General features: G+C 38.4%; 1 protein-coding gene across 1 annotated transcript; it reads right to left on the reverse strand.

The window, feature by feature from the left end:
- Positions 1-8,576: 8,576 nt before the first annotated feature.
- Positions 8,577-12,144, reverse strand: LOC114821982 (uncharacterized). Its single transcript, XM_029095703.2, has 2 exons — positions 11,928-12,144; positions 8,577-11,428 (listed from the first exon to the last, which is right to left on the reverse strand). Exon 2 carries the CDS (start codon positions 11,253-11,255, stop codon positions 9,018-9,020), a length of 2,238 nt encoding a protein of 745 aa, XP_028951536.2. The 5' UTR covers positions 11,256-11,428; positions 11,928-12,144; the 3' UTR covers positions 8,577-9,017.
- Between the last annotated feature and the right edge of the window lie 6,408 nt (positions 12,145-18,552).

Consider the following 18,552-nt stretch of genomic DNA (forward strand, 5'->3'; position numbering starts at 1 on the left):
TGAACACAGAAAGATTGACACTTTCATGAAACTGTAATTTCAACACTTTAATCAACTATTTCAACACACCCATATCAAATGTCTACCACAAATTCAAGAGAGAACATAACATAATTCCCAAAGCAATAGAAACATAATAGAATCTCAATCCAATCATAATGCAGATACCCAGCCATCATTCGACAAATTATTGAACAACCCAGATGAAAAATTTGAACAATATCACCTAATACAACTTAATCCATCAGCAAATCACAAAAATCCAGTACTCTGAACTCCAGCAACAGACACCAGCAGCCCAATCGATCAAGAAATCATCAACCAATTCGACGAATACAACGGAAGACCCTTCAGGACCAATTACAGCAGCGAGCCAAATCATGACGATAATACCATATTAACACATGAGATTATGAAGAGTGGAAGAAAGGAACAATGGCAGAAAGATGAATTATCAGGGAAGATGAAAGAAAATGCTCTGTATATTTCTCAGAAAAGTCGAGTACAACTTGCTGAGGAAAAATGGCCTTGCAGCTACCTTTTGTAGTAACAACCATCTATTGCAAAAGACTCAAATACCCTCACTAACAACTTTATCCTAACTAACTCAATCTATTCAATCACTTAACCAACTGCCACATCATCATATGGTTATTCGACTTGGACCAGGATCCTCTCTTGAGCTAAGGATAAGGATCCTCCTCATCAAGGGATGTGGGCCGTTGGATGAAAATCCAACGGTTACAATTATTATAACTTTAAAGGGACTCCCCTGTTTGTAGCCGTTGGATTTTCATCCAACGTTCCACACTCATTGATGAGGAGGATCCTCATCCTTAGCTCAGGAGAGGATCCTGTTCCATTAGACTCAATGTAGACGATGTTTGGTCTAAAGGTTCTACTGCTGAGAAGGAGCAAGAACCATGGAAAATGTTCGTCAGCACGCCTTTTTCCCAACGATTTTTTAGTAGCACTCCTCGCTGCAGTAGATGATTCTAGGGGTGGGCACGGTTTGATTTGGTGCGTTTTTGAGTGAAACCAAAACCGAAACCAAATTTTTTTGCGGTTTGATTCGGTGCGGTTTTGAAGCCAAAACCGAAATGAAATCAAACCGTTTGATTCGGTTTGGTGCGGTTTCAAACAGTTTAGGTTTGGTTTTTAAGAAAAAATGTACAATTTGCAATTTAATATATTAATAAGCATTTCCCAGTAGCAATAAGAAAAAGACATTTGTTATATAAACAATTAGCATGTTGCATGCAGTTGTTATGTTAAAATATGTTTGTGCAATTAAAAGGTGTCTCGTACAAGGTATAACATAAAACAAGTTGAATAACTTTGAATTCATTAAACATGAGCGAAACTTTCATACTAGAATATGTGATATCATGCTTCAAATGAGTGCACTTCATTAGATCATTGTTCGACTCTTGATAACAAGATTAGTCCACCCTTGTACATATATGTGTGTGTGTGTGTGTGATGGTATAAAATAACAAAGGTCCTTCAAGTTAATGAACGAAAGAAAGTGATGAATGATGATATTCTAGTGTGGTTGTGTCCATACTAAGTGCATGGATTCTAACAAACAACCAATTAAAACATGAAATTTAATATGGACATTTAATTAAATGTTTATTAATATTTGCGGTGCGGTTCGGTTTCGGTGCGGTTTTCAAAAGCTAAAACCGAAATCAAACCGTTTTCTATGTTGCGGTTCGGTTTCAAAACCAAAACAGTTCCAAAACCACAAAACCAAACCGTTCGGTGCGGTTCAATTTGGTTCGTGTTTCGGTTTCGGTTTTCGGTTTTAAGTGTCCACCCCTAATTCTCCCACATATCTTTCGGAGCTGCTCGTACTACCGTAACCTCTGCATGTTCTGGAGGGAGCATTTTGCGGTGGCGGAGCAATTTCTGCCGCAATTGTGGCATATAAGTCTACAGTGAAGATAAAAGATTTGGCATTGGAACTGCATCTTGCACCTCTCGCACCTCGTCCAAAAAATCTGGAAGTTGGCTGAGTAGATGAAGATGTCGAATCCTTGTTGCCGTCCATATTCCTACACAAAGATAAAACATAAATTTTAAAAATTCCATGTAACTATTTTATTATATCAAATTATTGTAAAACAAAAGTTACCACTGAGATGGTAATTTTCTCATAACAAAATAGCTTAAACAAAGCTTGTAAATGTATCCTTGATTTGATATTTTTGGAAATGAAACTCATTATTGATCTTTTATTTAATATTAATACTTGAGAAATTTGAGCAAAAATCACATACATTAGTTGCACAAAAAAATTAATCAAACAATTTAAACTAACCAAACCAAATTTAAATTTCAAGAAACATTTCGAGTAAGTTGTCACAAGAAAGTCGATTGAGCCATTTTCGGGAAGAAAATAACAACTTTGACATAGACCTCACATAGCAAATGTGGATCTAGGAAATCAATTATAATTCAACTTTTGATATCGAATTTTAACTGAAAGAGCTTAATCTGTAGGAGTTTAGAAGTGAATTCGTAAAATGCGTGACTAGTATATGAAAACATGAAATTTAAGAAAAACACAAATTCAGAGATAAGTTTAATTACCTTAGTATACGAGTTGTTTTGTTTGAGAAATTTGAATCACAAAGATCTCCTTGGACAGACCTCCGTCACTAGTTTTAGCGCTGCCATTGTCTAACCAAAATCTAAAAAAAATCCTCTGAACTTGACTCACTCTAAAAAAAGGTTCTCTCAACCAATCTTTTAAATAGTGATCTTGACGGTCTTATCTGAGAATGTAAGTAAGGAATATCAACGAAAACGTCGGCAGGTTAAATGTATTGAAATAACTTACCAAAAAGGGGGATAAGAAAGAAATTTTGTCGAAATTTCGGACATGCTTAGAATTTAGACAAGTACTTGTATAAGCACAAAGAGTTTCGAGTTTTCCCAGCCCAACATTTATCTTTCTCACTTTAACCATGGTCCAACCATCCAATGGGCCACCAGTAATTGGAAGGGGTGAGGATTTGGGCTAAGCCACATAATGAATCAACCATATTTAGATATCAAACTCCGTAAGAGTAGATCTCAAACCTCATATTTACAAGTGAAGATGAATACTATTAGATTGTAGTACTAAGTCAATATTCACTTCATTATTTTAATATTATATGATACTCACAAAATGAGTGCATAATGACAAACTGGGACTGGGTATAACGTTTCCATTGAAATATTTCTTAAACCAAAGCCCTTCGCAAATTCTTTCTCTAAGTCTCGAGGTTTCTACCCAACATCCTTTGACACATCCTGACCCAGAATGTCCACTAGGACTCCGAATCGAGTTGTGCTGGCCGACACTTGGAAGGTGACGAAGCCATAAAGTGTAGTGATGTGAAAAATGTGAAAAAAATTTAAAACTAAAAGTGCCTAAATACAAGAGTGCGCTGTGAGCGAGAATGAACCAATTTCACACGTGATGTCAGAGCATAAGTAAAGTACAGTAAGATAGAATAAGGATTATACTTTCAAAGGTAGCCACCTATACTGAGATTTTCCAAGAATCCTCGTTGATGAGATAGTTCAGCTGCTAAAACTTGGAGGGGCGAAAAATAAGGGTGAGTGGGCCTGAAAATAAAGTTTTATAAAAACATTTTTGAAAACATTGTAACCCCTCGCCGAAAAACAAGTATAGTTTCCCAAAAATCATAATACGTATAAGTATGAAATCAAATGCATGCCAACAATAAATCCATAAATATACCATAGCAGAATATCTCAACGGCAATATGAATATAATCATAAGCTCAATATATACTAGCATGCAAGTCGGAGTCACCTAATATGACTTGTACGATTGCACCTATTGCTCATCAATCTATGCTAACACACGAGTCAGAGTCACCTAATATGACCTGTACGATAGGCTAGGTGTAATAATATACGCTCTAGTGCTACGATCACGTGAAGCTAGCGTTATGCGTGGTCACTTATGAGTCAAAGTCGCCTAATGCAACCTGTACGACAAGCTAGGATCCAAGGCAAGCGTGCAGTGCGCGAGGTGAACAATCACGTGAAGGCTGGCCCTGACCCTGGTCCGGGGCGGGAGCACTAACGCTGGAGTACAATAATGATGAGCACTACATGAATATATGCATGCCATAATGATTCAATGATTGTAACCAATATAATAAGCTTACCCAAACTTACCTGCGCATCTCGTAGGATCATTTTCGCATTTCACTATAGCGCAACATTTCACATAACATAATTTAATCATGGCATGAAATGCATAAATCACTTCAATATATATATATATATATATACACACACACACATTATAAAAAGAAAAATACCCGCTCACTTAGAGTCCGCGCTAGCGTCACAAACGATTGGCCCCTAAAATAATTATCAAATCACGTCTTAGAATTCTTATCGATAGAACACATAACTTACATAAAACACATCCCCCAAGGACGTTCTAGAATGATTTGAAATCCATTGACCAAAAGTTAACCGTCGGTCAAAGGTTGACGGTTGGATCCATAACCCTACGTAACTCGATCCGGAAAATCCGCACATCGGATTTCCAATCTGTAACTTCCAAAGATCCACATTATGCTTTTAGAATATCATACTAAAGTTTCATTATGATCCAACAGTTGGATCTCCGTCAATTGAAAATTCAAGTAGTGGTCAACATTTTATTTTACGAGCTTACAAATCCAATTTGGGAAGATCCATATGTCGGAATCCTGATCCGTGAATTTTGAATATCCTTATATATTATGTGCTATAATGTATTAAAGCTTGGTGACGATCCAACGGTCGAATCGTCGATTCAAATAATGACCAAATGGCAAACCTTAGCGAAATTGTACCCAAACAATGGAATTTCGTTACTCAGACTTCACATATGGAATTGGAGTATCAAATTTAGCCTAGAAAGGTCAGGTGGGGTCTTGGCCCACGCGCCGCCGCACGCGGTGGCTGGCCGCCCTAACTCGCCTAAAAATTCAACTATTCTAAAAATTACCAAATTTCATAGGAAAGAAGATCTCAACGAGTAAATCAAGTTTTATACCTGTGGCCAAGTCCAATTTGGCCTGGAAAAGCCCCAAATCGGCTCGCACCTGTTGGAAACCCTAGAATAGGTGAACTTCGATTCTCCTTCCTCGGTGTTCCAACGCCCCTGCAACTTGTTAGGTCTTGTTCTTGGGCTCAAGGAGAGTCGATTATGGGTGGTGGTTTGTCACATCCCAGTCTCGACTCCGTCGTAGCAAGATAATGTCCGCTTTGGGCTTACCATTGCCTCATGGATTTGTTTCTAGAAACTCAGACGAAAACTTCCCAGTGAGTCACCCATCCTAGGATTGCTCTCATCCGAACTTACTTAACTTTAGAGTTTCGATGGAATCCGAAGCCAATGAGTTCCCAAAAGGCCTCGTGCTATAAGGAGGAGAACATGTACATATAAGGCACATCACCCCCTCTCCGTTGGTCAATGTGGGATCTTACAATCCACCCCACTTAAGGGAACCCGACGTCCTCGCCGACACATCCGTACCGAATGGTAGAGTGACTCTGATACTATTATGTCATGTCCCAGTCTCAGCTCTGTCGTAGCACGATATTGTCCGCTTTGGGCTTTCCCTCACAGTTTTGTTTATGGGAACTTACACTAAGACTTCCCATTGGGTCACCTATACTGGGATTGCTCTCGCCCAAACTCGCTTAACTTCAGAGTTCCGATGGAATCCGAAGCCAGTGAGTTCCTAAAAGGCTATAGGGAGGGGAACATATAAATATAAGTCACATCACCCCATCTCCGTTGGTCGATGTGGGATGTTACAATCCACCCCCTTAGGGGCTCGACATCCTAGACGGCACATTTGCACCACATGGTAGAGTGGCTCTGATACCATTCTATCATATCTAGAACGAACAATATTGTGCTACGACATAGTCGAGACTGGGATGTGACAGAATGGTATCAGAGCCATTCTGCCGTTCGGTGCGGATGTGCCGACGAAGACGTCAAGCCCCTACAAGGGGTGGATTGTAACATCCCACATCGACCAACAGAGAGGGAGTGATGTGCCTTATATGTACATGCTCCATTCCCTATAACACGAGACTTTTTGGGAACTCACTGGCTTTGGATTCCATCGAAACTTTGAAGTTAAGCGAGAGCATTCCTAGGATGGGTGACCCACTGGAAAGTTCTCGTTTGAATTCCCAGAAACAAATTTGTGAGGGAATGGTAAGCCCAAAGTGGATAATATCGTGCTACGACGGAGTCGAGACTGGGATGTGACATGGTTGGTGGTGCAGCTTGCCGGATCAACAAATCGCTATCGAGGACCTCCGGGTTCTTCGGTGAAGTTCTACATGAAAATGGACCTAAAACCCTTCAATCTTGGGCGGAAATGGTAGAAGGGAAATGGTGGAAGAAGTTGCAGGTGAAGGATGGATGCAAAACGCCTGAAAAAATGGTGGATTTGGCCGGAAACAACCCGGGTCACCGGTGGGTTGTGGTGTGCACGGGTTGACGAAATGGGGAGGGATGTTTCTCTCTCTTGATTGGTGTTAACTTCTCACGCTTGATTGGTCCTTCCTTTTTCCCTTAAATTTCTAATTGGTCACTTAACAACAATCTAATTGGGCCTCTTTCCCACAAGATAGGAGTTCAATTTATTTAACTAAACTTTAAATAACCAATTTCAAACGTCTGTAACTGTACCATATAATCCGGACTTGCGAACAGCTTTAGTGATGAGTACTATGAGGATATGCTAAAAGAATGAGTCCTAGTCTCTCTAACCGATGGTCAACGAAAGTCAAAATCTTTGCCTCTAAGGGCATTTTTCGTAAAATCACTATTTTAAAATTTATAAAATTGTAAAGGTAGGGACGGATTGTATCCTTCCATCGCCTTCTTCGCCACAACGCCATAATCACCACTTTTTCTCCTCTGTGTAGAAGGCGAAAGCATTTTTTCCGATATTTCCCGGCATAATTGTAAGTGGGGAAATCAATGGCAAACAAATTGAAGTTGTCACCCTCTCGGCCGAATTCTAGGCACTCTGATATTCCTTTTTCAATCCGCTTACAGTTTTAGCCATACGTAGATAAATAGACACATCTCACTACACTAATCAATGCCATTCATGATGACAAAGGGCTTTTCTAGGGATTTTTTGAAGATTGAGGTATGTTTAATTTTCTCTACTTGTTTTCAATTTCCTTTTATGCATATTTGGAATAGTAATTGATGCAGAATAAGAACTCTGTTATTATCTAGCATTATTAATTTGTTGAGAATTAGACATCATTACTTTCTTTCACTTTTTTGATATAGTTTTATCACACTACTAACATAACTCATGCAAATTGAGGAAGAAAACGTTAATTCAAAAATTAATCATCAAAGACAAGGGAATTTTTGTTTGTAGAAATTCATCTAGTGTAATTAAGTACTCTGTTTACATTTTTTTTAGTATAACGATATATTTTACATTAAAAGGAGGGGGAAGTTCGGTTAAGCCACATAATGAGCAACCTAATTTGGTATCGAATTCGTCATCCACAAGATTCAAACCTAAGACTTCTCACTTACAAGTCGTAATAACGTTGCAAAGCGAACATTGTACTTCTATTTGGGTTACACTTTTTCCATAATAATAAAAAAAAAAGATCACAATTTTGATTTTACAAAATTCATGATCTACAGAATTTGACTTTTTTGAGCTCCTTTTTTTTAGTACATTGATATTTTTATATTAAGGAAAATAAGAGTTCAGCTAAGTCACACAATAGTCAGTTTAATTTGGTATCGAATTCGACTTTTTTGAGCTCTTGACGTTTGTGACTTAACCAAAACAGAATCATGTCAATGTATATAAGAGCGAGTCTTTGAAATCTTAGCTAGACAATTTTCGTGCATTATAAAGTAAAGATAATATTATATTTGATATGAAAATATTTTCTCAAACTTGGGATTGGGATCGGACAACTCATCCCATTCAGTGTCAAAAAGAACGGATGCCGACTTTTAATCTTGTTCAAATTGAAGATAGAGGAGATAAGTCAGCGGAATCCCGGAAACATTTCTTCTAATCATACCAATTAGGAAAGGGGTAAGCTTTCTTCATGATTATTGCGTATCTTCTACCTTCGACTTAGACAAGATCTGACATCGACCTCCATTTTTTGTTTCAATACATTGAATTATTAAATTATCTATTCAACAATGTATGTCATATTCTAAAATTCAATATCGGTCCAAGAAAAAAAGGAACTTTAACGAAAAGCTTCCGGTACTGTTCACTTTAACGAAAAACCATATTTTTACACTAAAAAATCAATCCTGAAACTATTCACTTTACCCTTTATTTTGTCCTTATCGTTAAAACTCAAAGTTTTCAAATCTTTTTCATTAGTTTTCCTAAGAAAAAATCCCCCATTAACCTTTATGAGTTTTAATTATTGCATCTAACCCAGTTTCATAGGCCTTCATAACAGGAAGAGATTTAACAGAAACAAAGAAAATAAATCGGAAAAGCTTATAACTCGTGAACTGAAATGAAATGGGGTATCAGCTTCCACTACTATTGATAACGAATCGGAGGACTAACAGCAACACTAGAGTTTTAACAAGTTCATCAAGGAAATGGACTAATGGAGCATCAGCTCATGGACAACCAATAGTTAGAGATATATCTTTCACAGGAGACAAAAAATGGCTGTTGGAAAATGTAAATTTTTGGGCTTTCACGGTTTCACCTTCTATTGCCTCGAACAAAATCTCGGATTCAGCTGCGTGAGGGGACCTTCAGGGTTTCCTGCTTCAACTCCCAGGGCGCATGGATGAGACGTTCACCTATCAAACTTTCCACAAAAATTCACCAACTCATGCTGCATAGCCCCAAAATTTGTATGTCAGCAAATTCTATCTGCATATATCACAAATCAGCCCCTTTTCGCTTCTTCCGTGACAGGACTAGAATTCGCTGCTGTATCTATATGCCAGTATTATTCTCAACATCCTCTGCTACATCGCCTTGCTGGCACTTTTTGTCAATCTCCATCATATCTTCCTCTTTAATGTCATTTATTACTTTAAGAAGCTCCAACGGAGTAGCTGCCGGATCCAGCTCCCGACAACCCTTTGGAGCATTTGCAGCTTCCTGACCCGTGATCAAGCATGAAGGGATTTGATGAGAGAACCGAAACAGCTCTTCTCTAGGGATCCTCCTGGCCTCTCTGGGATCCAAGTGCCGGTGAAATACTGTCTTGAAGCCAGCCACTTTCACCAAGGGAGTCACAAGTACACCTTGCTCCTCACTAAAGTCTTCAACAACTTCGACCATATCATACTTGTGAATGACATTGTCAGCTGTCAGTTCGTTCCAGTCCGGGGACCAATTCCGGTATAGCGCCCAAACATCCCCCTTCCTGGGATATATGCAGATAGCCCCTCGTGGACCTTTTGTTGACCGAACTCTGTGAGAAAAAGAATTAAGTGAATTACTCACTTCATATTTCCCTACTCGGAACTCCCCACACGTCTTTGAGAAGCCAGAGGATACCCAGTTAAGAGGACCCAGTTCACTATTTGTTTTTGAGTTCAGCCAGCTGATCCGCACTGTGAAAGGATCCACAGAAATCACCTTTTGAACTAACGCATAAAACCTTGGCATGCCATCATCATTATCATATGCAGCCCAGACCTGATTATCTTCAAAACACTTCTCTGTTCGATCCTTGTCAAAATCATGAAAATCAGAATCAGGAACATTTATCGACAATATGTCTGCATCTGAATGGACACCAGAAATGCCAGAACCCTTCATGTCAGAAGAGCCATTCTTTGTGTCCACTGGCTCACCAGACTGCTTTTGATTTCTATGCACATCAATGTTTCCCAAAGATTTTTCTCTCTCGTTTCCATTCACCATCTCTTTGGCTGCAGTCTTGGACACAGTGAATTCATTTAGTTTCTTCCGAATTTCTTTTCTAGCCTTCTCCCTTAGTAAATTTGGAATATCAATCTGGGAGATATCCCTTGTGATACTAGGCCTGGCGCTTCCGTTTGGTCCAGAAAAATTGGTTGTTCCAGCTCCTCCAGCTCCCACACCCATTTGATTTGTGACATCCCTTCCGTAGCTGCTGACACCGACATCTTCCATTCCTCTTCTTCTCTTGGCAGCATTAGGGTACCCTGTAGATGAAGCACCGCTTGCCTTCCTGGAGGATTGATGTTTCCTCCGTAACTCCTCTCTTTTTAATGCTGCTTGAGCCTGCTCGCGCTCTCTCTTGGCTTTCTCATATGCCTGGCTAACCACGTTTGCGGCTTGGGCAGCCGTAGAAGCACTTGATGCTTTAGAGAATGAACCCCATTGGAAGTTGTTTTGGTTGTACGATTGATTACCATTGAAACCAGCAGATCCAACACCCATTCTATCAGCTGTTTCATGCTTTGGTGGAGTTGACTTGGCACCATTTGTAGGTGGTGGAGCTATTTCTACTGCTAGAAATGGTTCATGGCAATTCGGGCAAAGAAGATTATGATTAAGATAAATCCTGAGATACTCATACTGCATCTTGCATTTATGACACACTGTCCAAAAGGTATTAGCTCTTGGTTTTTGAGATGAAGCAGGAGCTGAAGAGCGGCTGGCCCATGAGGTACCCTTCTGATTCTGTGAGGTACCCTTCTGAGTCTCTGTGGTACTCTTCTGAGTCTGTGTATTAACCTTCTGAGTCTGTGCGCCTGATGTTGTACCTTTTGTGAAATTGTAGAAACCATTGGCCCCTGGAGGAGCCTGTGAACTCCCACTCGCAGTTGCTACCCTTTGATGTACTCTCCTCTTCTGGTCATAGGCTACTCTCTTAGATTTATCAGACAACAAACTCCATGCTTCTGATAGTAGCTTAAACGCTCCATCAGCTCCTATAGACTTGTTCTTATCAGGGTGAAGCATAAGAGCTAGTTTCCTATATTGTTTCCTCACTGCCTCATCATCTGCTTTTGGATCCGCACCAAGTATCCCGTACCAATCAGCCTCCCCATTTATTTTGTTCTCCGCCGCAATATGCACATCGAGGGTTGCCAACATTTGGGGCATCCCCTCTAACCCCGGAAACAAATTTTGAGCCTTCAAGGCAAACTTCTTTGCCCCCATAAGATCCTTTGCTGTGAACTTTCTTTCCGCAATCTCTTTTGCCCTAGCCGCCTCATCTCTGTTGCACTCCATATTCCTATTCTATCTTCGTCCTCTCTAATGTTTGCTTACTGTTTTTACAGCACTTGAGCTTGAAGCCTTTTTTTAATCCTAAAGTAGTATAAAAAATCCCCAAAGCTACAAGAAAGCCAAGACTACAACTGCTACTTGCCCATGCTCCCAAATTACTCTAGCAATTCAGCAACCTTATTGTTCAAATTAGATAGAATTCAGTTAGAAAATTGTCATGAAAGTTGTATGCAAACATAAGTATCCAACAACAAATGCATATCGAATAGATATCCGGAAAAGAAAAAAAAAACAACGCTTTTTCGAGACCCTCGTTCTCACCACGCAACCACAACACAACCAAAATATTAATTCATACTCATTTAATGACGATATATGAGTCTAATTTAACTCTGAGGCTCAAAATTGACCAGTGAAGTGATAATTAGCTCAACCAAACATTCAGCCCATAATTACACAGATGCAAAATCAATGAAACTAAAAAGCACAACCCAAATCAGAGAATTGAAATCAGAAATCACAGCCATGGATCTAACTCAATCAGTTCCAATTCAGCTCCAAACAGATCGAATTTGATAAATTAAAGTCGGAAATGAAACCCTAGAATCAGTGATTCAGTGCACGAAATTCACTAAATTTTAGTAAAACCCTAGATTCAGAGATAAGTTTAATCACCTTATTATGTGAGCTGCGCTGGTCACTGGCTGAGGAATTTGAATCTCAGAGAAACACCATGGACGGACCTCCACCAATTTTTTTTCTTTTCTTTTTTCTGCCCCTCCTTCTTAGCCCAAATCTAAAAAATCCCCCAAACTGGCCCCTTTTCTCAAAAACAAAACTTCTCACAACCTACGTATCCCAAATACCAAAAATTATAAAATAGAACAAGGGCATGGGCCTTCCTCTCTTAAGTATTTATTCCCAAGTCTTAACCATAACCCAACATTTTTTCCCACCCTAACCATGGTTAAATTTTAACCCTTGAATTACAATTATAGAAATTTTATTGGTGGATAGGGGTGTGTGTTTGTGGTGGTGTCATACATGTTGCATCGTGAAATAACACGGCAGTGTGTGATTGGTTTAAATTTGAGTCCATTTATCACAAAAAGTAAAAGTAAATGATGACACATTGTTTAGTGTGCAAATTCAATGACTTTAGAAATTCCAATGAGATAAATACAAAAGTAGATCTAAGTATTTCTAAGGTAAAAAACTTTATTTACGGTAGACTGTAGGGTTTGTAAACATCATATGCTTAGAATATTCTCTTTACGAAATAACATATTTTGAGAATATTACAACTTTCAGTTATCTTGTTGAATTTTATAATATTTGGTCTCGTGATACTCAGCCTTCATTTTTTACCTAAATATTGAATTAAAATATTATAGACGACAATCGTTGCTTTACTTTTTTATTCAAATTTCTTTATCCTTTTTAAATTAAAAATAGAAGGAACCCGCCACATAATACTACGGTCTAGTGATATTCCTTTTCACTTGTAAGTGAGAGGTCTTATGTTCGATTCTCTCCAAAGACGAATTTGAACCACATTATTGCTAGCTCATTGTGAGGCTAAGACCCACCCCTCTCCCTTAGTGTAGATAATATTGTTTATTTAAAATTATATATATCTCTACTAATTAATAAAACACTCATTGTCAACCAAAATCTTATGAAATTACCAATTTAACCCTCTAATTAAAACGGAACATGAATAAGAAATATGGGGCATAAATGTAATTTCACACAACCAAATTTTGCTGTTTTTTTAAGCCTCACCTACATGTAATCCTAACTAACATATCTCTAAATAAAAAATAAAAATAAAACTTCTCACTCCCACATTCTGTATCACTCTTTTCCTCTCTCCTTCTATTTCAAAAACAAAAATAAAAAAAATTTCTCACACACTTTGTGTGTGCCCATATGCTAGCATATATAGAAGGAACCCATAAGAGGACTACCCACGTCTCTCGTTGGTGACTTTTCCTCCTCCTACCATCTACCCATTCTTTTTTTTTTCTTTTTTCCTTCCTCTTCTTTATATTTCTGTTTATACCAAATTTTGCATTATCGATCTGTTTAAATGGAAATTGTTGAATGAATTAATATTTTCTTATGTTGATGCACAAAACCGGAAGGTCTTGGAACAACGTAAATCCGACCGTGAATCATGCAAATGCCTAAGAACACAAAGATGTATTGTAGTTCACCCCAATGTTTGGGCTACGTCCACACTGATGTTGATTGTATTCCTCTGTAACTGTATGTATGAATTACAAAGTGTTGTTGTGTTTGTGAGGGTATTGCCTTCTGTTGGGTTCACAGAGGAAAAAAGTTAGGAGAGAGTTTCTGTTTGGGGATGTGAGGATGAGACCCTTCGATTGTGAGGGTGAGGAGTCCCTTTTATAGACTAAGGGCTCCTCCCCTTTTACATAAATTATGGGCTCAATGTCTAGAAGCCCAAGTAACGAGGCCCAATATAATATGGTACCAATAGTAGTCCCCCAAGTCTTCAATCAAGAGTCTTTTGGCTGGAGACTTGAAATTCAGTCCATGTGTAGGCCGAAGTAACTAGATGTCGTCTAGAATTGATACTCGATATGAGGCAGTGCTTAATGTGAAATGATTCTCAACTAGAAGTAGCACATGTTGCGAGGTTGCAAGGCTGCTCGGCTTGTGGCTTATGTTGCCTTGGTTGGCTCGACTTGTGGCGTTGAAGGTGAGGGAGTCCCTTTTATAGAATAAGGGCTCGCTTCTCAATACATAAATGATGGGCTAGAGTTGATGTTCGCAGTGAGGCGGTTGCTCAGCAGGTGGCGATGCTCTCTAATGATGGTGAGGGAGTCCCTTTTATAGAATAAGGGCTCGCTCCTCAATACATAAATGATGGGTTAGAGTGGATGCTCGCGGCGAGGCGGTTGCTCAGCAGACGGCGATGCTCTCTAATGATGGTGAGGGAGTCCCTTTTATAGAATAAGAGCTCACTCTTCAATATATAAGTGATGAGTTAGGAGTGATGCTTGCGGCGAGACGGTTGCTCAGCAGACGGCGATGCTCTCTAATGATGGTGAGGGAGTCCCTTTTATAGAATAAGGGCTCGCTCCTCAATACATAAGTGATGGGCTAAGAGTGATGCTCGCGGTGAGGTGGTTGCTTAGCAGGCGGCGATGCTCTCTAATGATGGTGAGGGAGTCCCTTTTATAGAATAAGGGCTCTCTTCTCAATACATAAGTGATGGGTGCTCTCTAATGAAAGTGAGGGAGTCCCTTTTATAGAATAAGGGTTCGCTCCTCAGTACATAAATAATGAGCTAAGTCTCCCAAGTATTTTTCATGAGGCTCAGTTGCGGAAGCCCAACATGTGGTACATAGAGTAGTCCCCCAAGTCTTCAATCAATAGAGTATGTTGGCTGGAGACTTCAAATTTAATCCATGTATGGGCCAAAATGGCGGTTGTTCAGAGGCGGTCTTTGTATACCATGCACTAAAGCTTTGTACATGAAGCTTTGAAGTTGAAGCTTTTGTAAATGAAGCTTTGAAGTCAGAGCTTTGTAAATGAAGCTTTCGAAGCTGAAGCTTTTGTAAATGAAGTTTTCGAAGCTGAAGCTTTGTAAATGAAGTTTTCGAAGCTGGAGATTTGTAAATGAAGCTTTCAAAGCTGGAGCTTTGTAAATGAAGTTTTCGAAGCTGGAGCTCTATAAATGAAGTTTTCGAAGCCAGAACTTTGTAAATGAAGCTTTCGAAGCTGGAGCTCTATAAATGAAGCTTTCGAAGCTAGAGTTATGTAAATGAAGTTTTCGAAGCTTGAGCTCTGTAAATGAAGCTTTCGAAGTTGGAGCTATGTAAATGAAGCTTTCGAAGCTGATTGACATGAGTGATACTCATGAATGTTTATGTTGATTGACATGAGTGATGCTCATGGATGTTGACATAAGTGATGCTCATGAATGTTTATGTATGATTGACATGAGTGATGCTCATGAATGTTTACGTATGATTGACATGAGTGATGCTCATGTATAAATTTGGAGTACTTGACGTACTTTTGATCACCTAGTTGGTGATAATAGCGACAGGCTGCCGAATAATTTTGGAGTACTGGACGTACTTTTGATCACCTGGTTAGTGATAATAGAGGGTGTCCAGTCAGACAAGAGATCACCATGAGCAAGTGGCCCATCAGTTTATAAGTTGGTAGACTTCTTTAATCAGCAACAATGTTGATCAGTAGATCTAGTTGCTCAATAATTCCTGACAATAAATGACAGTATAAGTATGACTGTATAATAAATAAATCAAATTAACAAAGTTTGTCAAGGCAAAAATATTGTACTGTGTGCCTTCTAGGAATAAATGATTTATTCTGTTGTGTGATAAATGACACGTTGCATAAATCAATAATGTGGTAGTAATCATGTGATATCAGAAATAATAATTATATTATTTAATCATAAGTCATTATGACATAAAAATAATAAAATTATTATTTTATAATTAGTCACCATGACACAAATAAAATAATAAGATATTAAATAAACAATGATATTGAGAAAACACAATGATGTGAAAAGTAAAGCTCTTTTTTTTTTCTTTTTCCTTTTGTCCCTTCATGATGAAGGTTTCATCACTGCACTATCAGATCATATATATATACATATATTTATCGTGAGGTGCCGCATTTTATGCACACATATCATGAAAGCAAATAATATATAGCTAACTGCACACTAAAATATAAATGTGATAGAAATGATGTGGTCTCCTCAAAGAATATGCATATTGTAAAGCATCCATCAACACAAGATAATAATAAACTATTAAATAATAAAATGATAATTTTAAACAAATCAACCCAAAGATAAAGTGCTTATCTTTTTTCATGTTGGTGGTCGACAGTTGCAGATCGTTGGTGCGTACTACACTTACTGCGTACTGGATCGTTGCAGATTTTTTCCATGTGCGTACTGCGCCTATTGTCTCTGCGCTGCTGTCATGCTGTCATGCATGTGCACCTACCCACTTGTGGTCCTACCCAGTCAAATCCTAATCTCTCAGATTTTATTCTCTTCTCTTGCCTTGGGCAGATAGGAACCCCTTTATTCAAAGTCATTCGTTGTCGACATCATTGTGTTCTTCCAGAGAATTAGCCCTGGCACCGCCTCATAGGCAATCCGCTCATGAGCAGTAGAATTATGCTCAATGATGCAAGGAAAGCAATCATGTTGAGGATCATGAACTGTCCGTATTGAATTGGCTCTGTAATTGCCATCACTGACTGCCCAGCGTTGTGAAGACGCTCCACAGCGGTGCCATTGGAGTATACCAAGTAGTCATCCTACCATACACCGATTGGAGGGGATAATTGATAGGAGCATATTTATGCGACTGAGTTAGGTTGTTTTCATGCATTTATGTTGTTATTCCTTAGTTGTTTTATGTTTAAAGTCATTTTTGTGCAATTTCAGGTTCTAAGGACAAAGTATGCAAAAATGTGCATTTTGGAGCCTTTTGGAGCAATTTTGGGCTTGGAATAAATATCACATGCTTGGAACTAAAGGAATGGACGAAATTGAAGACCTAAAGATGAGGATTCCTACTTGAAGTAGGAAAGTTAAGCCAATGTTTCCTATTTTGGTTTGATCTTTCCTAAATCCTAAATGTCCCTAAGTTCCAGCAACATTGAAGGTTTCCTATGCATTTTAGGACACAAATTAAGGGTTCCTTGTACCATAACAAACCTTTGCCATGCACTCCATCCATGTTTAATTCTTGCATCAATCATCACTTCACTTTCACCTTTGAATCATTTCAACACCACTCCATTTTACCCATGCTTTGCATCATTACTTCACTTTCACCTTTGAATCATTTCAACACCACTCCATTTTACCCATGCTTTGCCTTGCACTTCCTCTATAAAAGGAAGTGTGTGTAACATAAATTGAGTTCATACTTTGTTAGATCATTCACTCCCATTTCAACACAACCTTCATCCAAACACATCCATTCATCTTCACATCCATTACTCCGTACAAACAAACCTTCAAACACTCATCAACACCTTGTGCCGTAGCAAAGGAATGGAAGGAAAGTGCTTGGACGTGCTTGCTGTCCAACTTGGATCGTTGGAGCATTTAGGTGTTTTCTTTCTTTTGTTTCTAATGTTTAAATTCATTTCCTTTCGTTTTGTTGTAAATATGAGTGGCTAAACCCCTCTTGGCTATGGGTGATTTCAAATTCATGATTATGTGTGCAATATAATTTGATAAATTCCAGTTATGAACTCTTGAATCGTGAATGCAATTGGCTTAACTATTTGTTTGATAACTTATTTGTATTTGTTAATTAAGGGTCGACACTTAATTAGCATGCATAAATCTGTTGCTAGAATATAAGGAAGTTTCACATAATCGTTACAAACTTATATTCACATGTAGTGAAGGTCGCTTATAAACGATCGCGTTAAGTTCAATTCCTAGCATAAGCGACATGATGTCATAGTTGCAAGTGCTTTGTCAATGCTTATGATTTTCATTAAACGTAATGATCTTTGATTGTATCTCTATTATGATGTCATGTAGGGAACTTTTGAAGAATGTTTTGGGTCGAATGATGTCATCCAATCCAATAAAACAAGGAAAATCTGAGAGTTAACTAGTGATGTAACGGTTAATTTGGAGCATTGTCGTTCATAATTCAATGAAGTAGTAACTGGAAATCAAGTTATTTGCATACATGTCATGTGTGGAGAAAAAGCCTCTAGCTATCCCATCCATCATCTTATTTCTCAAATTTGTTTTACAATCTATCTAGTTTTTCATACTTGTTTGTTTGTTTCAACTTCGTCCAAAACTCAATCCCCCTTTACTTTAGTGTGTCTAATTAGTTAGAATCTGTTTTAATTTGTGTTTTTAAGTGTTTTGATTCAAGTAAAAGTCAATTTTCGTCCAAAGTCATTCCTAGTGTATAGTTTAAGTTTATTTAGTTGTTTTAAGCTGTTTTGAGTATTTTAAGTTTGCTTTGAGTCTTGTGAGTCTTGTTAAGTGTCTTTAAGTTTAGTTTTATACTTTTGAGTCAGTTTAGAGGTTATTAGCAAGCCTTCCTAATCCCCGGTCCAGAACGATCCCTACTTATACTTATACTATAATTGTCAAAAGAGGGTTAAATTTGTGTGTTAAGATAATTTTCGCATCAATAATGCAGCTTGAAATGCCACTGTAGCTTTTGATAAAGCTTTAGGTCGAGATACGTATCCCATTTGTTTCCGATAACCTTACCGCATGTGAAACAGC

Source organism: Malus domestica, chromosome 16 (genome assembly GCF_042453785.1).
Source record: "Malus domestica chromosome 16, GDT2T_hap1".
Taxonomy (NCBI): domain Eukaryota; kingdom Viridiplantae; phylum Streptophyta; class Magnoliopsida; order Rosales; family Rosaceae; genus Malus; species Malus domestica.

Coding starts and splice junctions, on each gene's coding strand:
- LOC114821982 (XM_029095703.2), bottom strand. CDS start 11,255: ATGGAGTGCAACAGAGATGAGGCGGCTAGGGCAAAAGAGATTGCGGAA.